Below are 25,732 nucleotides of genomic sequence, written 5' to 3' on the forward strand. Positions count from 1 at the left end.
TATGTACAACTGCAGCTGATGGGAAAGCTTTGTAAAGTGATGGTGGTCATAAATGAAAGTATTTGACAAATTAAAACTGATGATGATGGCACTTGTTGAAGAGTCATTGGAATCGCCAAAGTCATTAGGATTCTTCCTGACCAGCATGTGCATGTCTGGGTTGAATTTCTTTGCAATCCATCCAATAGTCAATCCAATAGTTGTTGAGATTCATTCATCCTTTGGGGGCCAGCTATGAATCTGGCGCTCAGTCTCAGGGTTCGCAGCTCCTTAAAAAGTCTTAAAGTCTGCTTTTAAAAGTTTTACGTTCTGTTGGCTACCTTCAGCTATCTTCAGTCATGGTTGCTAGCAAGGAAACAAGCTAGGAATGAGCTATGGTGGGTACAAATCCAAGTTTAATGACGTAGAGGAAGATAGATTTCAGTGTTGGTTGGCTCCGGCAGTACACAGCAGTAACTAGTAGGGCTATGCTCATGCCTGCATTGTTTGCACGTAGCACATCTGAAACTTCATCTGACTCCCTCACGTTGAGCGGTATTGAGCAAAAGAAACACGAAGGGCTGAAGTGCTGTCGGTTCTTCACACTGTGAGCAGGCACCATTAACTCACGACAAATGACGACATATGCTGCAACTCAATAAAACTTTCTTTCCTATCAAGGAAAATGTTTCTATATTTTGGGATTTTAAATTGCATATTTGGTACAAGGATGGGCAAGAGGAAATCAGGTGGCAACGATCAATACAAAAATACATCAGCATCAGACTGCTTTGATGCCTGTGAATGAAGAGAAAAAACAGACAACAGTAGGGCAGTTGTTGACAGATGCTTTCTGTGAAACTATCTCAACCTCAGTGGACCTAAAGAGAGCTGAGCAGCTGCCAGCCACATAAACCGACTGTGGCCCACAGCAGGTTGTAGCGTGCAGACTCTCCCAGAATGCACTGGGTGGAGAGTACTCACCGGGGCCATGACGTGACACAGTCTGAAGTCTCTAATCTGCCCGGCTGCCATTTAGTTGGACTGTGGGAGGTACATCACACCAGCATGCAAATTTGACACAAAGAGGTGTTCACTCCAACCCCTCAATTCTTCTTATCCAGTCTCACTCATGTCTCCACTTCTCACTTCGTCACTCTCCACGAAGCTGTTTGAATGTCAGTAGCCAAGCCTGCAGTAGAATTCATGCATACATGCATGCGTTATTGTGAAGACATCTATTATTGTCTCTTTCTCCTGTATTTGAAGCCTTTTACTCTCTCTTATTTCATGTTCACACATTCCCTGTTCCTTCTTAGCATCAGTTCTTGCACTCTCTGCTGTAAACATTTACTCCAAGTTATGCTTTTGCTTACCTTCCTCCACACAACATTATTACAGTTATCTGGGGGAGCTGCCAGATAATAATTTTTCATAATTATTACTTTGCAAAATTTGTTGTACAGGTCAATGCCTTGGACAAACAGATTCCATATTTTCCTGTAATTACAAAAAGAAAAAATGTAGATTTTCTCTTTCCCTCTTTCTTACTTTAAGATGCTGCTCTACATGCAGAAACTAACAACCACTTTTATGCGTATGTGTGGTTGTTTTTTTTCACACAGATGCATTTCCCCTGAACTGAGTCTGCATATCTTCTCATCTTGATGTTGTACTAAAGCATTGCTTTAAAACCAAACCTTTCCTGGTTGGGCAGTGAAACTAAAGTGACTGCAGAAGATCTGGTACAGTTTTTGGGTACGCAGATGGTATGGGGCTTTTTTTTCAACCATTTGGAGCCTTTGCAGATGAGTTAAATTATATGTTTTTTAAAGAACTCTTATAAAAGAATGTCCTGAGGCATGTAGTGAGTCGACCATCAATAACTCTTTGTTTTACTGACCCTGAGGTGTCTGAAGACTGCAGCTCTTTAAAAAACAGATGTTTAGCTCATTGTTGAAGAAAAGAACATTTGTTTCCTTTGAATACACTTTCAATTTCTGCGTCACAACATTTCAACAGAGGAACTTTCCATTTGTATACTCTGACTGTGTTTGAAAAAGAGGATAGAAGTGGATGGATGGACTTTGTTCCTGTTACAACGATGCTGTAATCAACAAATAATAACGGAGCACCAACTTATCTGGAAAAACAAAATTAAAAAAACAAATCAGTGGACAGGTGAACATATGCTTCCATTAAATGTTCTTGAATGAAACATTCCGATATTTTCTGCTCTACTTTTCATATTTATTACTTGCAAACATAAAATATTCAACTTATCATTGCGCATCATCACCATCTATGCATAAATTGAATCCTGTGTCCTCCTCCTCTGTCTTTATTAGTTTGTAATCCGCAGCTTCTTCCTCCTTCTTTCTCATCATTTCTCTGACCGGTGGTACAAGTACGTCTCCTCAGTCCCATCTTCATCATAACCGCCATAATGCCCCCCCTCGCTGCCTCCTTTCCCTCTGTCCTCAGGGCAGTGGATGCCCAGTCTCTTCTGCAGCTTCTCCTCCTGGAGGCGGAGCTCCATGGAGTCCACCAGGTCGTAGATGTTTTCCAGGGACCACATGGGTGATGGGAACCACGCCTTCACATCACCGTCTTTCCCCACAACCAGCATGCTGAAATAGTCCTTACTGATCTTTAGCTGCTCTCTCAGGTTGTTGACCGTGTCACGGGATAACAGCTCTACTTCACTCTGACTACGACCTGGAAGAAGAACAACAGCAGGAAAACTATGTAGTGCACTTTGCAAAACACAGTAAAAAGTGATTAAAATAGACTAGTTCAACCTTAGATTTTTCAAAAGATGGACATATCTCTATGTATTTATGTTATGTAGTAGTATAGTTACGATGTGCACAACAATGGCAATAAAGTTTCCATCACTGTCTCATGCACCTGGACTGCCCCTCATGACTGGGACTCACCATTTAGGGGAAAAAGCTCAACAGTTCCTGACGCTTTGTCTCCAACTCCAGTCAGCTTCAACATGGCAAAGTGGCGAATACCTGAGGAGGCATCCAAACATGCTAATTGGGTAAATGCAAGTGACAAATAGCTGTAGATGTAAGTGTGGTATGTTACTGACCCAGGTGACACCCCTGTCCATTGAGTGCAGAGAGCTGCTGTTGGAAGGAGTACTCGTCCTCAGAGGGAGCAGAGATGAGGAGCAGTCTTCTCTTAGACATGAACCTTGACAGTGAGAAAGAGGGTGATGTGTTTGTGGCTTGAGTCGGTGAAGGTCATGGCTTTTATTCAGACATGATGTGACACTTTTTGTGTAGTAATATCTATAAACAAGTAAAAGCTAAACGTATCTTACTATTATTATTACTATGACTACTATTAGCCAATACAAAGACAGAGAACATTAACTCCAGGAAAGCTGAAGTTGAGAGAATAAGGTTTAAGCTAACTGGATAAGTGGGTAGGATGAAATATTTTTAACTTTTTAGTCAGATTAGTTTAGCTATTCAACTTCTGCTTTACTTATTTGGGATATCAATCTAAATTACCAAGATGTTCAGAGAGATTGATATATATATATATATATATATATATATATATATATATATATATATATATATATATATATATATATATATATATATATATATATATATATATATATATATATACACCAGTTAGGCCAGCTTAATCAAAGCTAGCTTTAGCTATCTTAAACAGGACTGGCTTTAGTAGTTGACCGTCTGGTTTGTTTTTTAGCTGTGTTTTGATGTAACGTCACATTCTTGAATTATCCTATGGCATGAAAAAAATGTTATATTGCAAAATAAAGGTCAACAAGTCAGTCTTAACTAAATATGTAGTTTTAGTTTTGGCTTTGGAGGGCAAAAAAGGTCTAATCAATAGTCCACAAATAATGAGGACACGTGGAATTCAATTTTGGAAAATAATAACATCGGGGCATATTAAAGAGAGAAAAATCTGTTATATGATTTCTGAAGAGTCTCCATATAGTATTTGGTAGTAATGAGCACTAAATCACAGTCCTCTACCTGAGCAGTGAATTCTCTGCTCCAGGCTGTTGCGTTCCTTTGGAGCAAGCAGGAGGACTCTTCCTCTCCTTTTCTTTTTCTGAGCGCCTTGAGGGAAAGTTGTCAATGTACTCGAACAGAGCAGGACTTGATGGAGGAGCCTCAAAGACTCTCTGGGGGAAAGATAAAAGCTAATTAGGCAAGAAAAAAACAGAGAAACAAGCCTAGTCAAGTTTATTTCTGTTCCTGTTATTTAATGATTACATTTCAGTGGTCTTTGCAAGCCTACATCAGCAACTGTTTCTGACAGAGTGTTTGACAACAACAAGAAAGGAACATTGTAAAAGCACATCTATTAGACAGCTGGAATAAAAGACATGTTTATCAATTATTTAGTTTATATAGTTTATATTTATAACTAATATATATTTATATACATTTATTAGCGCTTATCAGATTCAAATAAAAGGACAAGAACAAGTGCAGAGAAGGCTTTCTTACATTGGGCTTCATGTCGTAGTCTGAGACAGTCATGGAAAAGAGGTCTGATGACGACAGGCCGAGCTCTGCTCTCAACAGAGAGATCAGGCCTCCATCTGAGAAATGTTCTGATTGGCCGCTGAGTGGACGCTCCGACTCTGAAACACACACACCATACAACATATATGAATGAATGTGTGTGAATAGACGTCAATGGGTCAGACAAAATAACGGCCACACCTTGTAGTGTAACCTAGAACAACCACAACAACTGCAAAATTAGCAGAAAGTTGAATGACTTCTGCACAAAGTTTGAACATTCAAGAACAGTATTTATTGCAATAATTTTATGTTGGATTTCCAATACTTTGGTTAACGACCTGACATTCCCATCAGCCATAGCTGTAGTCCCTGTTTACCGCTAATTAGCAAATGTTAACATGCTGACACGCTAAACTAAGATGTGGTGCCATTTAGTTCAAGCACCACTGTGGTTGTAGTGCCAAAGGACAACCTCATAGAGCCTCTAGCATGGCTTTAGACTCAGTCTTGTTTTTCATTAAAACAGCTGCTGTTCAGCCGCTGCCTCTCAAGTCTTGGAAGTCAGAGGTACCCACAGCGTATAAACTCAACACAGCACAATAACAAATGTTGGCAACACAATCACAGAGCAGTTTGCAGCAGACCTTTTAAAGAATAAGTAAAGAGGATAAAGCATGAAAAACACCAGCATGATCCTTTTTAAAACAGTTACAGACTGTTGCACTTCACAATGCATTAAACCTCCACTGCTGTAACTATGGAAGCACTATGTTTGCCTTTGGTCATGCTTTAGTAAAAAATACAATGTGTTCCTCTTTTTGGTTTAAATTATTCCAACAGTAGTAAAAGAAAGATAATATCTGCACAATATTTTAGTTGGATCACCCCTGGAGAGAACCTAACCAAATGTTTCAGATGCAAATATTCAAACATACATCACACACACACACACACACACAGGAACGTACAAACACTCCCTACCAAGCTGGTGGTGCTGCAGCGTCAGCGTGGCGTCGCCACCTTCACCCACAATGGTCGCCACTGTGATCTTCCTGATAGCGAGGTCACAGTGTTGCTTCTCGTTCTCCTCTTTTTGCTGGATGTACAGTGTTGCATCTCTGCTGGGTGTTGACATCAGCTGGTACCAGGACAACACACACACACAAGCAGATGCATCGCTCCAGGTCAATGATGGGAAGGTAGCAGATCAGGAGCAGATTTGTGTCAAAAGTCCAGTGTTTTGCATGCATTTAGTATAATGTGGATGTATGACATGTTGTAATATATTACATACTGTACATCAGGATTAGGGATAATGCAGGCAAAAGAAAAGAGAAAGTTCTCACCATTAACCTTCTCGTTCCCCTCAAACTGTCCAAAAACTCCTTCAGAGCTGTTTTATCCTTCTCACTGGCCTCTTTGTTGGATTTTTTCCCTCTGCCTTTCCCTTTCTTCCCTTTCTTCCCTTTGCCCTTTTTCTTAGAGCTCTGTTTTTCCTGTATATCCTCCTTTACATTCTCCGCTTTTTGATCTTCACTGTTTTTCCCCCCATGTCTTTTCTTTCCCTCTTCAACAGTGGACTCAGGCCTGCGGTAGAACAGAAAAAAAAAACACTTTGATGTTCATCCAGCACTAAAAAAATACATCTGTGTAAGGGGATGAGGAGGCATGACGCACCAGATGGGAACACAAAACCTAAGATGGGTTTGAGTAAAATCAGACATCCACACTCTCATTTGACTGACAAAAACTGACAAAACATATGAGGACTGCACCTGTTTTTCTTCATGTCGTCACTGCTCTTCGACACAAGTGGAGGACTGTGCACTTTTTCCTGTCTGTCAGAAGAGGCCCGACCACCACCGCTCGAGTCCTTTCCCCTAGTGGACCCCACTGCAGGCACCTTACGAATAACAAACCTCGACCGTCCACTCAGTATATCCTGGATCTTGCTCTTCAGGGCTGCTTTTTTGTGCAGGGGATTTTTTCTTTGTAATGCCATGACAGATGTCACGTTCCCTCGCCTCTGAGGACTTAGCACCATCTTCTTCTTCATCTTTTTCCTTGTCACCACAACCTTCTTTTTAGTGGTTTTACACCTGAATAAAAAGACATGAAGGAGCAAGTTTGGTTTGAGCCTGTGCTTTATAACATAGGACCCATACAACACAAGTTTTCCAAATCAAGGGGTGTCTTTTGCTCTGATTGTGAAGCCCCACGTGACTTGACATGTAATTTTACACCGTATCACACCCAATAGTACACCCATAGCCACGCATAACAATCAGGTAAATGTTTATAGTTTAGCACAGTTTTGCTCACTTTTTTTATATTCTTTGAAAATTTGGTTGTTCTTCCTGCAACAAAAACACCATTTAAATTGAAAGTGGGCTGAACGAACTTGTGAAATCCTGCCTCAGTTTTCTATTAGTAAAGTGAACAACACAGGGACATAATGGAACCTCAACTTGGATCCTTTTCTGGTCATCTTTTCCAGCTTCCTCATGGGGAATTGATCAATGAGCTCAAAAATTGCCTCCACCCGGACCGGATAAGGGAAGCGCTCACTGACCAGAAGGTTCTTCTTCAGAACCAGCATGGTGAACCCTTGCTCCTGAAACAGTTGGTGTGGTATAAAAACTACAAGTCAAGGTGCCCACAGAGGAGAAACAGACAATTGTTGGAATTTCTAAATTGAAAGAAATAATCCAAATGTTCGGTAACTTGTTTGTATCTTGTCGAGAGATAAACATGGCTACCTGGTCAGTGAGCTCGAGGTAGTGCAGCAGTTTGGTAACTGTGTCAGGGTCCAGGTTCTCTACTGTGGCCTCTCCTTGGAAAGTTGTTTTCTGGATTCGACCTTCCATCATAGCGTTCTGGATGATGGTGATGATAAATGTGTCTCTTTCTGCTAGACGGCAGTTCAGCCCTTTCTGAGAGAGAGACAGAGAAACGCGAGAAAAAAGACAAAAAAAGAGTAACAGGAGGGATAGAAGGGAAATTCCTGATATTTTCTCAAATTGATAAACAAATATGACCAAGAAATCTGCTTCTGAATCAATATGGTGTATATAGAGTACCTGCTCCATGTCTTCCAGCTGTTTCTCCATCATACGAAGGTAGTTGTCACTGTATGATGGGGCTGTTATCACCCACAGACGCTTTTTACCTGGAAGGAAGAAGGGTCGTGTGGGCACTGTCAGGAGGTAGACAGACAAATAGCAGATCAGCTGATCACTTCATTCGCCTTGCCTGCAAAGTCAGCCAGGAAATCCATCTCTGGGGCCAGGCTTGATAATGACTCTCCAGCTCCCCTGTTGTCTCCATGTTCCCCGTCTTTGTCCAACCCCAACCCCTGCTCGACTCCTGGAGGCAGGTCTGAGTAGTCCCCCCAGTCCCTGACATTAGGGTCCAGATGATCCTTGGGCTTGCTGCGACTGATGCCCGGCCAGGCTGTGAGCAAACTCGGGTAGCTGAGGCTCCACAGGGCAGCAAACAACAGCAGAGGCCAGCGTGAGTTACAGAAATGAAACATCCTCACTGACACGGCTGAGGGGTTGGGTTGTTGATTAGCTGGAACTGGCTAGCAGCTCACAAATCCTCCCCTGGATCTTTGTAGCACTGTGTTCACCACTCTCCGGCAGCAGCGTTGCATCTGAAACAGACAAGATGGAACCGCCAGCAGTTTAAAAGTGATTTAAGAGTTAAAAAGATCTCGATCGTCAGTCAGAAAACTCCCAGCTGAGATGTCTCCATACTTTGAATCCATGTTGAAAACCTCTTTAAAGGTAGAAGTGTTGTGTATCCCTGAAAACAGGTGGACTAAATCTGCCATGAATCTCAAAGGTAAAAGGACAACTAACTGCAGTGATGTTAACCCCTCTCACCAGCACAGCAGACTGACTGGAGAGAGTTCTTCTCCTTGTGTGTGCGCACACACACACTCACACACACACACACTCCTGGTTCACATTATACCCCAGGCTTGTTAACAGGAAACTCCTGGAATTTTCTGTGACTTCAAAGCATTTTATCGCTGAAAAATCTCTTTGTTTCTCCCTGTCTGTCTCTCTCTGTCTGTCTCTCTCTCTCACACACACATTCACTGTGTGTGTGCTTGTGCTGCTGCTTTGTCTCACAGCTGACTGCTCTGGTGTGCTCTACCAATAGAAAAACAATCGCTCACATATAAACAGCACAAGCTCACATACAGACACGCACATGGATGCCAGTGAACCCAGCTGTGTGCATTCACACACACATGCAAAAATACACTCATTGTTACATTACATAACATTAGTAGAACAGTTTGACCTACTTTGTCTTTGATGAACAGACTAAATCTCTACCCTCATCAGGGTTACTGTTGTGATACCTGCCTCTAGTAAAGGGCAAGTGAAGAAGAAATATCCTTGCGAGGATTAGTACAACATCAAATAATTTGCATTATTATACCAGGTTTGATTGTATTTGACAGTTGTAACATGAGTGACTCCAACTTGAGTGATGTTAATCACAAACTGTTGCAGGCTACCTCACACATGAAGGGGAAAACAACTAAGCAAAGCGGTTAAAAACATTGGGTGTTGACAGAATAAGGGAGTAAAAGTGGGAGTTTAGGAGTAGAGCAGTTCAGCTCAAAGCCATTTGCTCAACAGGAGTTAAGGCTTTTAAATGAAGGGAAATGGCAGCAACCATAAATAACGCAGACAGCCTGACAGACGCTGCAGGTTAGGAAAGTTCACACATTTCAAAGTCGTGAAACTTTGAACTGGTGTGAAACCCTGAAGACCTTCTGCCAAGGTTGAGGTGTTCATCACTCCTACTACCTCCTGCACTGACTAAAATCTGAACCACATTAAACCAATTGTCCCTTTAAACAGCTGTTATTGCCATAAAACCACGAGGCACCACAAAACTGGCCATATGTAACCATAAATTTGACAGACAAAATAATTAATTCCAGCCAAGATGCTTGTTAGTAATCTCAAACACTTGGATGTCCAAAATGTGGTGCTTTCTAGGCCTGCAAGGCAAACAACTGTTAATCAAGTGGCACAGAAGTAAACATACATGAATAATGTTCCATATTTACATTGCATTTTAAATTCCTCGAATTAATTCTGTAACCAATAGAAGAATAGAAGCATCTCAAGAGCACCCTAACACGAAGCAAACCAAAAACATCTAAAGTTGCCAGCAGCATTCATTAGAGTCAGATTATCAACTGACTTCTCATAAAATTCATATGGGAACAGGACTTATTCATTATCCTGTTGTTTACTCTTATTCGATCTAAGCCCAGAGTCAATGTCCAGAAGTCCACCTTTTGATGGCCTTTGATGTATAAAAATCCTTGTCTTTTTCCAGCCATATTATAGTTGAATAAGACTTAGATGAAAAGAAAATATGTTTTTATGTGGGGTGTAATAGAAGGTATTGTATCCATGTTGAATTTGTCTTTTTTTTTTTTTTTTTACTGTAGCATAAAAATCAGGTATCTATAATGATCACGGTTGCATTTGGGTGTGTGGTGTGTGTGTAGGTGAGGCTGGGGGTTGGGTTTTGTGTGTGCTCTCTCTGACAGTATCGGTGTGGCTTGCGGGCTGGAGGAGGAGCTGGCTGCACACACCTGTGCCTGATCTTCATCAGGAGCTTACTTAAGGCGGGCCTGCCTGTGTTCTCGCTGCCAGATTGTCACCGCTTTGTGGTAGATCGTATGCTAGTGCTCAAAAGAATTTTCGATTGCGATTTCCCATACTTACCTGTGTTTTCTATGTTCAGGATCCAGCTCGTTACCCTCAAGCCACCCAGCACCTGTACCAGTCTGCTCGAGCCACCGCTGTGCCACACGGCCTACCTCCCTCGCCGCCTGCTTGCTTGCCTCCCCAGTCTTCCCTGTGTCTGGAGACACCACCTCTACCTACGCTTCCCTCCTCACCGCAGCCTCAATAAACCTTCACCTAGTCACCTTTCCAACGTCTGTTTGTTTGCATTTGGGTCCAGCTCCCTAGCCTCGTCACAGAACAATCTGGCCAACTATGGACCCAGCAGACCAAGACGCTCTTCAGCAAGCCCTCACCACCCAAGGAATATTGCTTGGAAGGCATGACCGATTACTTGCTGATGTCATGAGCTCCCTGCAGGATTTGAATTCCAGCGTGGCCTCAATTGCCTCTCAGCTGTCCACTCGGACTCCCCCGGTAGCAGTGAGTAACCCTGCCCCCACTCCAGCCGAAACACACCCGTCCTCAGCCGTTAAGGAACCTTTTGTTCCTCCCCCAGAGCATTATTCAGGCGATGTAGGCTCATGTGGCCGCTTTCTTTTACAGTGCTCTTTGGTTTTCAATCAGCAACCTTCTAGTTATCCTTCTGATAAATCTCGCATAGCGTATATAATTAATTTACTTAGAGGGAAAGCGGGTCAGTGGGCAACTGCATTGTGGGAGGGCAGATCCAGTGTCCTAGAGTCCTATGGTTCTTTTATCTCCGAGCTACGCAGAGTGTTTGACCATCCTGTCCAGGGCCGGGAAGCAGAAAAACGTCTGCTGTCCCTACATCAGGGGTCCTCATCTGTTGCTAGCTACTCCATAGATTTCCGTATCTTAGCCGCAGAGTGTGGGTGGGACACCAGGGCATTACAAGCTGTTTTTGTTAAAGGACTCTCCGATGATGTAAAGGACGAATTAGCTACTCGGGATGAGCCTAACTCATTAGACGAGCTTATCTCCTTGGCTATCAGGGTAGACAACCGGCTGAGGGAAAGAAGCAGAGAGAGAACCAGCAAGGCCCGAGTGAGTGCCTGCCCCTCCCCCCCTCCTCCCCAATCTCTGGCTCTTACAAGTTCCCCAGTCAGTCCCTCCAGTCCTGGCAGAGTCCCCTCTCTCTCTGTTGAGGAACCCATGCAGGTTGGACGAGCTCGTCTAACCCCGGATGAACGTAAACGGCGGATGCAAGCCAGACTTTGCCTCTACTGTGGCCTGGCGGGACATTTTATCGCCTCTTGCCCCCAGACACCAAAAGGCCGGGCTCACCAGTGATCGAGAGCGCCCTGGTGAGCCAGACGACGTCCCAGCACAGCTCTCCTCCTCGAGTAAGTGTGCCTGCCTCTCTTGCCTGTGTAGGTGTGACCCTCCCATTCCAAGCCTTGGTGGATTCTGGAGCGGATGAAAATTTCATTGACTGTGAATTAGCTACTCAGTTGCAAATCCCTCTCGAGCCTCTGGTCAAGCCCCTAATTGCAAATGCACTAGATGGCAAGCTGTTAGCCACGGTGACTCACCGCACAGAGCCAGTGTCGCTAACTATTTCTGGCAACCACCATGAGAAAATTCAGCTGCATGTTCTGCCCTCTCCCATCACGCCAGTGGTTCTAGGTCTCCCATGGTTAAAACTTCATAACCCCCATATAGATTGGCAGACATCTTCCATCATCAGTTGGAGTGTACACTGTCACTCCTACTGTCTCCACGCTGCCGTCCCTACCTCCAGCTCCCCCCAGTCACCCCCACCAGCTCCTCCTGATCTATCTAATGTTCCACCTGAGTATCATGACCTGGCAGCTGTTTTCAGTAAAGATCTGGCTCTGTCTCTCCCTCCCCACCGACCCTACGATTGTGCTATAGACCTCCTCCCCGGTGCCAAATACCCCGTTAGCCGTCTCTACAACCTGTCCCGTCCTGAGAAAGAGGTCATGGAGCAATATATTAACTCCTCTCTGGCAGCTGGTCTAATCCGTCCCTCTTCCTCCCCACTTGGAGCTGGTTTTTTCTTTGTGGAGAAAAAGGACAAAACTCTACGCCCATGCATTGACTTCCGAGGGTTAAATGACATAACTGTAAAAAACAAATATCCTCTTCCCCTTATTGATCCCTCTTTTGAACCGTTATGTCATGCCCGAGTTTTCTCCAAGCTCGACCTCCGCAATGCTTACCATTTGGTCCGGATTCGTGAAGGAGATGAATGGAAGACGGCATTTAACACCCCATTAGGCCACTTTGAATACCTGGTGATGCCCTTCGGCCTCACCAATGCGCCTGCTGTCTTCCAAGCCCTAATCAATGATGTCCTCCGTGACATGCTAAACCGTTTTGTCTTTGTTTATCTGGATGATATTCTCATCTTTTCTCGCACACAGGAAGATCACATCCAGCATGTCCGCCTCGTTCTGCAGCGCCTCCTGGAGAACAGGTTATATGTAAAGCCAGAGAAATGTGAATTTCATCAGTCGGCAGTCACTTTCCTGGGTTACATTGTGGCACAAGGTCAGCTCAAACCAGATCCAGCCAAGATAAGAGCAGTGGCAGAGTGGCCAACCCCCACCTCTCGCAAACAACTTCAGCGCTTCCTTGGTTTTGCCAATTTCTATCGCAGATTCATTAGAAATTACAGTAAAGTAGCAGTCCCTCTGACCCAACTCACTTCCTCCAATGTCACATTCACATGGCCTGCTGAAGCTGAACGGGCTTTTCTTCAACTCAAGAGATTATTTACCAGTGCTCCGGTGCTCCTCCACCCTGATCCTTCCAGACAGTTTGTGCTGGAAGTGGATGCCTCTGAATTAGGAGTGGGGGCTGTCCTCTCTCAGCGAGATCCAGAGACTAACAAACTTCATCCCTGTGCTTTTTTCTCCAGGCGACTCTCTGCGGCAGAACAAAATTATGATGTTGGTAATCGGGAACTGTTGGCTATTGTGTTGGCATTACAGGAGTGGAGACACTGGCTGGAAGGAGCTGAACACCCTTTTCTCATCTGGACAGACCATAAGAATCTGGCTTACCTTCATTCTGCCAAACGTCTCAATTCCCGTCAAGCTCGCTGGTCCCTGTTCCTTAGCCGCTTTAATTTCATGCTCTCATATCGTCCAGGTTCCCGTAATCTCAAACCTGATGCTCTCTCTCGCCAGTTCTCCCCAGATTCATCTTCACAAGAGTCAGTACCCATCCTTCCCTCCTCTTGTTTTGCGGGAGCAGTGCAGTGGGAGATTGAGTCCGTGGTCAGAGCAGCCCAACAGACCCACCCTGATCCGGGTGGTGGCCCGGCTAATCGTCTATTTGTTCCCGAGGCAGTTCACTCCCGAGTGTTGCAATGGGGACATGCGTCTACACTCACCTGCCATCCAGGGTTTCAGCGAACCCTTCAATTCCTCCAGCAGCGCTTCTGGTGGCCGGGCATGACACGGGACACTAGGGAATTTGTGGCTGCCTGCTCTGTCTGTGCCCGAGGTAAAGCCTCTCATCGTCCTCCAGCTGGTCTGCTACATCCTCTACCCATCCCGAGCCGTCCTTGGTCACATATTGCCATGGACTTCATCACTGGTCTACCACCATCTGGAGGTAACACTGTCATCCTCACTATAGTAGACCGTTTCTCTAAATCTGTTCATTTTGTTCCCCTCCCTAAGTTACCCACTGCTCTCGAGACTGCTGACCTCCTTGTGTCACAAGTTTTCAGGATTCACGGTATCCCAGTGGACATGGTTTCTGACAGAGGCCCCCAATTTACCTCTCAAGTGTGGCAGGCTTTCTGCAGAGCTATCGGAGCGACCTCCAGTCTAACTTCTGGTTACCACCCTCAATCTAACGGCCAGACAGAGCGGGCCAACCAGGATTTGGAAGCAGCCCTCCGGTGTGTCTCTGCCAGACATCCCGCTTCATGGAGTTTCCAGCTGCCATGGATTGAATATGCCCACAACTCTCTCGTCAGCTCGGCCACAGGTATGTCACCATTCATGGCAGCTAATGGTTTTCAGCCACCTCTGTTCCCCACCCAGGAGCGTGAGGTAGCAGTGCCCTCGGTCCGTGCTCACCTCCGCCGAGTTCAAGAGGTGTGGAAAGCCACCCGAGCAGCACTTACTCGCTCTATCCGGCGCAACCAGTTGCTGGCAGACAAACATCGCTCCCCAGCTCCTCAGTATCAGCCTGGGCAAAAGGTATGGTTATCCACACGGGACCTCCCCCTGCAGGTGGAGTCACGGAAGCTCGCACCCCGCTATGTTGGTCCGTTTGAAGTTCAGAGGGTTATTAACCCATCTGCGGTGAGACTGAAGTTACCTGAGTCTATGAACATTCACCCGACATTCCATGTGTCTCTGCTTAAGCCTGTATCCTCCAGCTCCCTTAGCCCTCCGGCCGAACCCCCTCCCCCCGCCCTGACCATTGATGGCCATCCTGCCTTCGTGGTGCACAAGATCTTGGATGTGAGACGTCGGGGGCGCGGTTTTCAGTACCTCGTGGACTGGGAGGGGTATGGTCCGGAGGAGCGATCCTGGATTTCTCGGCGACTCATTCTGAGCCCACAGTTATTGAAGGACTTCTATCGTGAGTTTCCCCATAAGCCTGGGAAGACGCCTGGAGGCGTCATTTAGAGGGGGGGTACTGTGGTGTGTGTGTAGGTGAGGCTGGGGGTTGGGTTTTGTGTGTGCTCTCTCTGACAGTATCGGTGTGGCTTGCGGGCTGGAGGAGGAGCTGGCTGCACACACCTGTGCCTGATCTTCATCAGGAGCTTACTTAAGGCGGGCCTGCCTGTGTTCTCGCTGCCAGATTGTCACCGCTTTGTGGTAGATCGTATGCTAGTGCTCAAAAGAATTTTCGATTGCGATTTCCCATACTTACCTGTGTTTTCTATGTTCAGGATCCAGCTCGTTACCCTCAAGCCACCCAGCACCTGTACCAGTCTGCTCGAGCCACCGCTGTGCCACACGGCCTACCTCCCTCGCCGCCTGCTTGCTTGCCTCCCCAGTCTTCCCTGTGTCTGGAGACACCACCTCTACCTACGCTTCCCTCCTCACCGCAGCCTCAATAAACCTTCACCTAGTCACCTTTCCAACGTCTGTTTGTTTGCATTTGGGTCCAGCTCCCTAGCCTCGTCACAGGGTGGCAGTTTTAAGTGTATTTCCAACAACATTTGACGAGTGTAAAGGGTCTTTATTCCATTCTTAATTTTCAAAATAATAACATGAGAAAAACACACATCCTGAAAGAGAGAGCAGACAGGGTTGTTTTTGTTTTTCAACAAAAATGATATGCAACTACTGAAAACAATGTCTTTCAAGTGGCGTTACAATTTGAAATGTTGTTCCTGACCTAAAAATGACAAATTTTGGTTAACTTTATAGTTTTAATATCACTGAAGAAGAAGAAGAAACGAAGAGAGATTATAGAAGAAAGATGTACAAGGAAAGTCAATTAGATGAGTTTTTAGGGTGAAATGCTGAAATGAGAACCAGGCGTAGCAACAATGCATTCCACTCTGAGCCTGATAAAGAGAAGCAGATGATCAGTATGTGTGTGTGTGTGTGTGTGTATATATATATGTATGAAATGTGAAATGTGAGTCCCACATGTGTCCCATGTGCTATTGCAAGTATGGTGAAAGGAGATGATTAGTTCATGAGGAGGGCCACAGGGGACCAACCACAGGTCAACTAGGGGTGAAATCCTGGACTATAGGCAGTTTAGCCCACATCTGTTTATTATGACGTGATGCTTGAGATTACACAGACCCTAACCCTAACATCTACTGATACAAAGGCTCCTTCCAGTGACCTTACAGAGAAGAAACACAGAAAATAAATTCTATTAGGAAGGAACAAAATGAAATAGTGCACTTGAACTCATCAAACACCATAATGCTTTGGTCGTTCAAGGATTAGTATCGTGCTCTTATTACGACAAGACGTTAATGTGTGTATGAAAGCAATGCTGAAAAAGGGAATGAGTGTAATAATCACAGCAGAATGTTTATTTATTTAGATTAGATTTAACATCACCTCATGTCACTGTTAATTTGAATTTAAAAAAATACCCCGAAATATTAACAAATCCTTAGGCCCTGTCCACACACTGTGTCAGGTGGCTCCTGTCCCCTGTAACTCTGTAAAGGATAAGCTGGTATAAATAATGCTTATGTGGATGTTGTATATTCCTAAATTAACTTGTATAATCAAATTAGCACACTGCGAACTTGGGGCCTGGTACCCTGCAAGTAATGTTGGCGTAGAGGGAAAATTAATCCTGAATAGATCCACAATAAGACCACATTTTCATCCAGCAGCGCAATGGTGGATATAAAATGGTGAAAGAGCGCCCCTCAGTGGAAAGTATACAGAAATGCATCTCCAGTGTGTTTCAGTTTTGGGACGCCATATCTGATACAGCAGTGGACACGTAAATGTGCTCATTAATTCATTTCTTTATCATTGCACATGCGTTTGTGTGTAGTTGTAGCTTGTAAACCTGGAAATCTACTGGTGTGCATGCTTCCGACAAAAAGCTTCAAACATAACGTGTGCTTTAATTAAGTCTGAAAGGAAATCGGATAAAAAAATACAAAATACAAACATTAATATTTCTGTCAACTAAAAAATGCTGAGATGAATGTTACTCTGACACATATGTATGCAATGTTTATGTTTTTGTCATGGCCGGCCATGCCTCTTCAGTGACAGCACATTAAAAGTCATCGGATATCCTCTGATGCGTCTCATATGATCCAGTAATATTCCTATGCCGGCCGCTTGTCCAGACATCTTCCGGGTTAACGGAGTTCGCCTGTGCTGCACAGAGCCAGGACTATTTGCAAAGGTCAGTCGAATTAAGTGCCGTTAACTTTCCTGCTCCCACTTTCCAACATGCATTTGTCTCTGTGTGCATCTCCCTGCGTGTGTGTGAGGGCTTTTTGACTCATACGTCGCCCTCCCGCACAAAACAGATGTGTATTAGCTGCCTGCTAGCGCGCTAGCTAGCTGAGGTTAGCTTTCACCCCGCTAGATTTTTGTTGTGAGCGCAGACAAAAGAGAGAAGTGCTGCCCGCCTGGATGAATCTTTTTGGTGTCTGACTCATAGAGAAACTGCACTGAGCACTGGCCCTACGGAAAACACATTTAATCCTTCACTTTTTACGTTACAGCCTCTCCGGGTGACACGAAGTTGTGAGACTGATGTCGAATGAACGTCATTGAATTAAACGTTGTTTTAGTGGTGATTTATTGGGTCATTACGGTAATGATGCCAGCGGTTTATGATGGCAGTCGTTGAAGTCCTGACCCGTGTTTAACCCGTCATATTCAAGTAACAAAGGTTTGCAGTTTTTTCCGTGGTCATCCTTAAGCAAGGGTTTTATGTGCTAATGTTAAATGTTAACTCCACATTTTGAGGAAGGATCAATTTTGGTGACGTGGTAGTTTCTTTTTCTTTTTTTTTCCTGAGTCCTGAACACAGCACACTGTCCGGTCTACAGCGGACTTGTTTCCATGATAACGGTCCTCAGTAGTCCCCTTCACATACTGCTGAAAGTCAGTCAGTTTGTTTTAATATATTCAATTCATTGACTCATTTCAGCCCTATTTTCTGCACTACTGTGGAACATTCCAGTCAACTCTCAAATCGGTGTATGCTTTTGACCTTTCAACTAAAATGATCTCTTTGCTGTGTGCTCACAGCTTGGCAGAGTTTATTGCCAGCCAATTCTAGTTTAAACCCTACTACACCAACCCAGCTGTCCCAGTCTATCCCAGTTCCATTATCTCCCTTGAAAGCAAACATAGTGTCCCTCATGCTGTTTACTGCCTCAGAGTCACTCACTGGGCTGCAATTTAAAGAGGTGGCTGTGGTTGGCCATGATTTTACTCATTTATAGATTTGTTCAAAATGATCTTTGCTGAAAATGGGCAAACATGCACGTATGCCTGTATCATAGCAAAAATCTATGGATGAGTCATAATGTGGCTCGAACAGCCAGAATTTGTGTTGATTTGGGTACAAATGCATGGAGGAAAGTCTTGTCTCAGTGAAAGTGACCTGTTGCATAAACATAGGCCATAGTGGGTGCTTGATCCAGGGAACAGGGTAGGACATATTTCTGAACTTTCAGCCACATCTTCTAGTACATACTTTTAAAAACGTGACATTATGTGCAGTGGAACTGTTAGCTGATAATGATAAGGAGAAATATTGACACACTTTATTTTCCCTCTCCCATTTTCACCCTCCTGATATTCTTTACCCATAACCCCCTCCCCCCTCTGTCTGTTGGTGCCCTTATCTCCCACCCGTCTCTTCCCTAGGAGGGGTGCTGTCTGTCCTGTTGAGCTCCTCCTGGTGTGTGAGTGTCGGGTGTGTGTGCACCATGGCAAGCCTCCTACGTGTTGTGGCGGCCAGCTGCGCGGCCCCTGTGTTCAGCGGCGTTCCCTGTGTGAAGCTGCAGAGCGGCCATGCTATCAAATCGTCATGCCTTCGCTTTTTCAGGACCCATCAAGCTCTTGGACGTTGTGCCAGTCCAGGTAAGGCACGGTACACACATGGTGATTTCATGAGCGTATATAATAATAATAAGTAATTTGCAGGAAACTTCTAATGCTACAGTTGGTGCAAGTGATAATTTAACATTTCGTTTACAAATGGTCAGTAAAGTAAGTAAAAGTAAGACAATGCATGAAAATTCTGGTTTGAAGGGATCAAACTTTCATGAGAAAGCAGCACAGTGTTGTTTCTGTGAAGTGTGAATTTGACCTTCATTAAAGTTTTGCAGCTCCTGCGATTTGGATAGTGTGCTTGCTCATATTGCAATTTTGACAATATTTCGATTAATTGTTCAGCCCTAATAGAAAGCATAGAGGTGATGATGGTAACACACTCTGTCCCAGTTTGACGGCAGTTTGACTTGTCAGTATTCACGCTATGTTTTTTTATAGCGGAAGTATTAACATAGACAAATATGAGACCCTGAAGGAATGATTTAATTCATGAGTACCAGTCTGGTTTTCCTCCTGTTGGGATCTCAACTTAAATAACTTGTACAGACACACAGCTGTTGAGGTTGATAGATTAAGGTTTTACTACTGATAGCAACACCACCTGTAGCTTCTGTGTGCGTTCTCATGTACGTGTACATCAGGTGCAACATGGCAGGTGCAAACATACTCATTACATAAACACTGATGGAGTGGTACTACTTAGCATTAGAATGGACAGACAAGTAATCTGTTCATATCATTGGCCTTGGCAGCTGTTGAAACAAATCTGTCATTGTGATCTGAATATGCTGCAATGTAGAGCACTGCACATTCATTAATATCTCAATTTTTTTTGCATGCTTATTCCTTTTTTATGTCAGTATATATTGTTATGAAGAAGATAATCTCCTGTTTAGGTAAAATAGAGATAAATTAAACCAAACTGAGGACATCCTGTAACTCCATGTTGTAGCTTTTCCTTTAACTTGTCTTAAAAGTTTATTGTGGAGGTCAGTGTTGCTAGCTGCTGTTGCTTTCAGTCCCAAGGTCACATTTAGGATACTGCAGCCCTCAGGCATTATTTTCCATTTTCCATGCCCTCACTCTGTTTCAGTAACCAGGCAGAAGTGTGTGTGTGGGTGTCTACATGTGTGAGAGCTTTGAAAACCAGTACCAGCTGGTTGCAGGTGCCTCATGCCTGGGTGTGCTGGGTCACAGTTGTGCTGGAGGTCTCTCTGTATGTCGAGGGTGTTGGTGCTTGTGTCATGGTTCACGGAGACATCTCTGCAGTTCAGCTGGCTTCAGTAACAGCTGGCAGCGTCTATTCTGGACAGAGGAGTGTCAGCGTATAGGGTTGCAGGCGAGAGGAGGACCACACCACACACTTCATATGGACGTGGCCTCTGGGGCGCCTATAGAAGTACAGTATAGGCTGAGGCAGCGTGTTGATGTGAAACTGGATTTGTGAACTGTGACCTGGACACATAGCTGGTGCTTTCTGAACACGGTGTTATTGGCAATCTCAAACTTTGAAGCATTACCAACTTAGATGTGCTGAAGATGTTTATTGGTGGGACGAGTATTAAGACATTTATAATATAATTAGCATATAATTATGCTTCATGATTAGCAGATGCCACCTACACAGATCTGTCAATATTCACATTGTGTCAAAACGCTCGCTGGAAACAGCACCACAACTGTGTTGGTAAAGCAGAGAAATATATTCCAGGAATATATGCCCATTATAAAGCTCAGTGACAGTGGCTCCGGCCGTCGTCATCTTGGCAGTGCCTGACTCTACCAAACTCCCAGCCAAACCAAAAAGAAAGAAGAAAGATATTACAGCATAGAGAAAGTACAGCAAATAGAAAATAAGAACAATTAGAGTATTTAATCTGCATCATACTACAATATATATATAACTACAGTGTAATAACTGCAGTATTAATGAGTATACCAGAGGAGGGTTTTTAGGGTAATGGTGGTGGTCGGGTGTATCTGCTGCTGTCTCCTCATTTTGAACTTAATCTAAACTGCATTTTTGCTCAGCAATATGATAGCCGTGGGATAGAATGCCCAGCTCTCTGGCTCTAATCTCTTGATTGTTACCTGACTGCTGGATGTGTTGGCAGAAACAAATGGGCCATACGGCACATACAGCGCTATGCTGTAGTTTGTTGGCTGTCTTGTGTTGCAGAGCTTATCGTAAAGCAGAGGTTGTTAGAGGACAGGCCACCGCAGCAGAGTGAGAGGAGAGGCAGCCTGTCAGATGCTCTTGTGTTTATGTATAGACGAGGAGACGGAGGGAAAGAGCTGCAGTGGAATTTTCCATAGGACGCAACATGTGACCTGCCTGTCGCTCGGACACTAGTCTTGATTAAGAGCACTACAAAAAGACACAGACTAATAATAGATCAGTGTCTTTGTCATACCCACTGCATCTCTATTTGGCTATTCATGGACTCTGTGTTTCTTTCGATAACAAAGCTCTTTTCTCCCTGAGAAAACAAAAGGCCAGTTTCTTGAGATAACAAAATAATTTATTATGAGAAAAAGACTTCATAAGATTCATCACAGTGGACCAATGACGTACACACACTGCTCTGTGGGTGGGTTTGGAAGTCTCAAAACAAACCATATGAACTTTTTATGAACCTTTTCCATTTATTATAAGAACATTTTCCCAAGTGATTTCATATGAGGGTATTTACATAATAGCTAGTTATTGTATGAGATAGGCTTGTATGCAGTGGTCAACTTGAAGCAGATGTTACTGGTATAGAGAAACTGGAAAAGAAACTACCATATTGGTGGGTGTTTGAATGTGTAGTAAAGCATGTATATAAATAAGACTGAAGTACAGTCTGATGCATTGATCAATAATTATATTCCTTGATCTAACATTTTTATCTTAAATCAGTAGCCGCAGTTGTCGAGATGCCATCTATGCATGCTGGCATGACAGTCCAGATCTCTGATAAACATCAGAAGTAATAAGAGGAAGCACTCTTTTGTTTTCTGGTGAAAATGGGTTGATTATCTTGTTATATTTAGATAACATAGATCGTTAACCCGAGATAATGCAGTGATTAACTTGTGATCTTGAGATAATGGCACTAAAAAAGAGTAATTGCAAACTCGGCTTCTGCAGAACTGCAATATTTCCTTTCTTGCTGCTTGTGGGGTTGAGGGAGAGCAATGTCAGTCGGTCAGTTAAATACTTTGGTCAAGACTATGATATCTTAATAATTATTGGATGGATTGCCATTAAATTTTGTATGTGGTCCTCAAAGGATAAATCCTCATGACTTTGATGATTGTCTGACTTTTCTTCTCTTGCCAAGAGCAGGTCAGACTTTCACAGTTTTCAATTATCCAGTGAAAAATATTCATGTCTACCTGATGAATTGGCACAAAGGTTGGTAGAGGCATTCATCATTGCCTAATGACTTTGGTGACGTTTCACTTTGCCCATTACTTTGGTTTAGGGTCAAATACCTCCAAAACTAAAGACATTCCCATCAGCCTCAGCTGTGCTTTGTATTTAGTACTAGATAGCAAGTGTTTGCACGCTAACCAGCTGAAGTACAGCCTCACAGAGCCAGTGACATAGCTGTAATCTCTAGGTGTTGTTACAGGACACTGACCTTGTCCGTCTGTCTACAAAGGCCAATGCATACACTGTACTGTATTTATGGTAAACATGGTGTTGACTCTCCTTGACACTGCAGAGGACAGATTTGCATGAAAAAGTATTGTGCTCTGTGCTGAGGTGACCTTTCTAATAAAACAAACAATGTGATGATGCATTCGTTCAGTAAAACAGCAGTTTATTATCCTGAGTAATGTTTGTGTAGATTTTTATTGTTTTGGACCAGGACAAGATACACACTTAACACACACAAAACACTGCGCACATTTCTATCATGTCTGTGGTATTCTTTAAAATATACTAGAACACTTTGTATAATATGTTGTGGAAAACCCTTTGATAACCCAGACTGTGTTAACAGTACTTTGGTTTTATAGGCTGTTGTTATAAAAAACATTAGTGTTTGTTAGCCTGGCATGAATTCATTAGTTATCATTAAAGCATCCAACATTTTGTCACATGCTCCTGTATTGTTTCGCCTCTGCAGGTATTCCATACAAACAGCTCACAGTCGGTGTACCCAAAGAAATTTTCCAGAGTGAACGTCGTGTGGCGCTTTCTCCCGCTGGTGTCCAGGCGCTCATCAAGCAGGGCTTCAATGTCGTCGTGGAGTCCGGAGCCGGAGAGCCCTCCAAGTTCCCAGACGAACAGTACGCCCAGGCTGGAGCAACAATTAAAGACATTAAAGATGTCTTTTCTTCTGATGTGGTGGTGAAGGTAGGATTTAGGTGCGGTGCGGAAGGGGAAATGAGAAGTGGATTGTTTAATAGTTCACCAAGGCCAGAGAGAGGGAGGAGGAGGTAAATTAGGTGGTTGGATGATTCAAACAACCTTGCAAGCAGTTGAAAACGCCAGATGTCTCTTGTTCTGAAGGGCTGGTTAAGGTTTAAGACGAGATAATGAGGAATAATGGACGGAAGAGGGAAAGGGAAGGAAGGTACAGGGTGGGCCAGTCAGCGTTTTTGAAGACAGCAGCAGCTTTTTGCACCTCGTCTGCTTTTTTGCCTTGTTAGGTGCAGGAGGAAAACTCTGAAATGTTGGATAGAATCAGTGCTCCCAGAACAGAACGACAATTAACTGTCAAGTATGTCTCCATAGCTCCTTTTTTTATATGCAATCCTGAATCCAGAGTCCAGAGAATCATGTCTGGATGGACATGACAGGAGACTGTTTGTGTCAGATGCGTTCTGGCCTACTGGAGATACTCTGTTTGGCTTAAGCGAGGAATTGCATCTGGGTAGAGCGTGCAGGAGGATGAGGAGGACTCATCTGTAATGATGGCTGTGTTTGCATTTATTAATTCTCGCTCACTGTGAATTCTCCAGATAATGACCTGCTCTATTCACACGTGGGCTCAGTCGACATTAGATGGACTTTGTACCAGGGAGCTGGCAGGGTAATCTGACCCGGCAAATGGTTTATTACACAGAAACCATGTTTGTTTCACAGTCATCCATGGGAACTGCTCAGAAAACGGCAAGCGCTTTCGTCATCTGTCTATCACAGTGATAAACATGAGATGAGCGAAAGCATCTTTTCCTTTGAGAAAAGCCTTTAGTGCTGGTATTTGCTCCTCTTGAAGAAATACTCTCCAGTTCTGATATAACTGATGCTATAGCAACATCTATACTGACCTCTGTAGGAGCCGCCATTGTTGTTTTCAAACAAACAGTAGCTTCTCTCACTGTCGTCACATCTAACTTCTAGATAAAATTCAGGGTTGCAGTGCATGTGTGAAAAGGACTTGTTTAAAATATGGTGGTCAAAGCGGGGAAAGGGACAGGAATGAAAAGTGCAGAAAATGAAAAGCAGGATGAACAGAATACGCTTTAACATGTACAGCTTTTAGCTGAATATGAAGGTTTCTTTCTCATGCTTTCCCATGTCCTTATCTTTTTCAACCAATTTCTCTGCTTCCAGGTCCGCGCTCCAGTTTTCAACCCTGCTTTGGGCGTCCACGAGGTGGACATGATGAAGGATGCATCCACTTTAATCAGCTTCATCTACCCAGCTCAGAACCCAGAGCTGATGGACATGCTGTCCCAGAAGAAGGCCACCGTCCTGGCTATGGACCAGGTGCCCCGAGTCACCATCGCCCAGGGTTATGATGCACTTAGCTCCATGGCAAACATCGCAGGGTGTGTACACGGCGTCTTCAAAGAGGTGTCTTGTTGACTGTGTTTATGACCAAAAGTCTACTTGCGTTACTCACTGATTTGATTTTCACAACTTTCTTCACAAAGTGCAGAAGTTCATGTGTCATGACTCAAGTCTTACAAATGTTGGAGTGCGTAGAAGTTAAATTGGGACTTTTCAATAACTGACTTTGTTGTTGACCCGTTCCCTCTTAAATCTCTTGAGTGACAAGTTGTATTTGAAGGCAGCAGCAGCCACATACATGCAATCGGCTAAAGTTTAGCAGGAGGAGGGAACAGAATGCATGAAAACACAGGCATACTGTATCTATTGTACATGTGCATACTCTAGTGAGTCTGCTTGGCATTGATGGTGTAAACACAACTTGTAGTCATATATCTTGCCCACCTCCAAGTGTATTCAAATATTAAAACAAGATTTCCTAATGTCCAAATTGGACATGTTTTACTGATTGATATACATTTTTTTCTGTCATTTCCTGTCTCATGTTTCTCTCTCATTTCAGGTACAAGGCAGTTGTTCTGGCAGCTAACAGTTTTGGTCGCTTTTTCACTGGACAAATCACAGCAGCTGGCAAAGTGCCACCTGCAAAGGTGTGTAGTATGCATGTGTGTCTTTCTGTAGATAGAGCGTGTGAATGTATCTGTGCCAGTTTTAACCTGCTAAATCACTGTAATGGCCATCTCAAACTGTTTCATGTGAGTAGGTTCTGATCATTGGAGGCGGTGTGGCTGGATTGGCAGCAGCTGGTACTGCCAGGGCCATGGGAGCCATTGTCAGAGGATTTGACACCAGGTTTGTTTTTGATTCTATACTGCATGTCTGAATCGACTGAACTGATCACTGGCTTTGAAAGATTGTATTTGAGCAAAAGTGCAGAATTGGGTTTTTGTCTTGTTCATCAGATCATATGATCAGCTTTGTTAAATTACATAGGACAGACAGACATCTGCAGCAGCAGTCTCTGATGGGCTACAGGGGTGAATTTTTATCTAACTCACTCGTTTAAGTTATATTAAGGCTCAAAATGATGCATTATTTTAAGCCTTAATGCTTAGTTTTAGCAGCCTGCTTCAGCTCCACCCATTCTCCTTCATCTCTTTGCCCATTTTTGCATTAGCCGTGATTTTGGTGGAGTCGGGAGACTCTAGGAGAATGGAGATTTTTAATATTATT

The 25,732-nt window shown here is 43.8% G+C and overlaps 2 protein-coding genes across 3 annotated transcripts in view; one reads left to right on the top strand and one right to left on the bottom strand.

The window, feature by feature from the left end:
* Positions 1–1,931: 1,931 nt before the first annotated feature.
* Positions 1,932–8,402, bottom strand: ccdc80l2 (coiled-coil domain containing 80 like 2). 2 transcript variants are annotated; one of them, XM_041960476.1, is made up of 13 exons: positions 8,270–8,402; positions 7,764–8,166; positions 7,592–7,680; positions 7,271–7,444; positions 6,974–7,125; positions 6,287–6,610; positions 5,858–6,098; positions 5,493–5,649; positions 4,491–4,627; positions 4,011–4,162; positions 3,080–3,183; positions 2,919–2,999; positions 1,932–2,697 (listed from the first exon to the last, which is right to left on the bottom strand). In XM_041960476.1, exons 2-13 carry the CDS (start codon positions 8,044–8,046, stop codon positions 2,363–2,365), a joined length of 2,229 nt encoding a protein of 742 aa, XP_041816410.1. In that variant the 5' UTR covers positions 8,047–8,166; positions 8,270–8,402; the 3' UTR covers positions 1,932–2,362. The 2 variants fall into 2 exon arrangements, with proteins under 2 accessions (XP_041816410.1, XP_041816411.1); XM_041960477.1 differs by having other exon boundaries at positions 7,764–8,382.
* Positions 8,403–17,006: 8,604 nt separating this feature from the next.
* Positions 17,007–25,732, top strand: part of nnt (nicotinamide nucleotide transhydrogenase) — a 33,275-nt gene continuing 24,549 nt past the window's right edge. The window contains exons 1-6 of the mRNA XM_041960775.1: positions 17,007–17,095; positions 18,577–18,792; positions 22,887–23,116; positions 24,320–24,537; positions 25,062–25,149; positions 25,263–25,351. Of these exons, the coding sequence (XP_041816709.1) occupies positions 18,639–18,792; positions 22,887–23,116; positions 24,320–24,537; positions 25,062–25,149; positions 25,263–25,351 (779 nt within the window). The 5' untranslated portion in view covers positions 17,007–17,095; positions 18,577–18,638. The remainder of the gene's footprint in view (positions 17,096–18,576; positions 18,793–22,886; positions 23,117–24,319; positions 24,538–25,061; positions 25,150–25,262; positions 25,352–25,732) is intronic.

The sequence above is a fragment of the Chelmon rostratus genome, chromosome 19 (genome assembly GCF_017976325.1).
Source record: "Chelmon rostratus isolate fCheRos1 chromosome 19, fCheRos1.pri, whole genome shotgun sequence".
Classification (NCBI taxonomy): domain Eukaryota; kingdom Metazoa; phylum Chordata; class Actinopteri; order Chaetodontiformes; family Chaetodontidae; genus Chelmon; species Chelmon rostratus.

What these genes read in the sequence shown, in the direction of transcription:
- ccdc80l2 (XM_041960476.1), bottom strand. Translation starts at nt 8,046, where the DNA reads ATGTTTCATTTCTGTAACTCACGCTGGCCTCTGCTGTTGTTTGCTGCC. An exon ending in GACGACATGAAGAAAAACAG is followed by an intron (nt 6,099 to 6,286) that starts GTGCAGTCCTCA and finishes GTTCTACCGCAG; the next exon opens with GCCTGAGTCCACTGTTGAAG. An exon ending in GCTGCAGCACCACCAGCTTG is followed by an intron (nt 4,628 to 5,492) that starts GTAGGGAGTGTT and finishes TGTGTGTTTCAG; the next exon opens with AGTCGGAGCGTCCACTCAGC.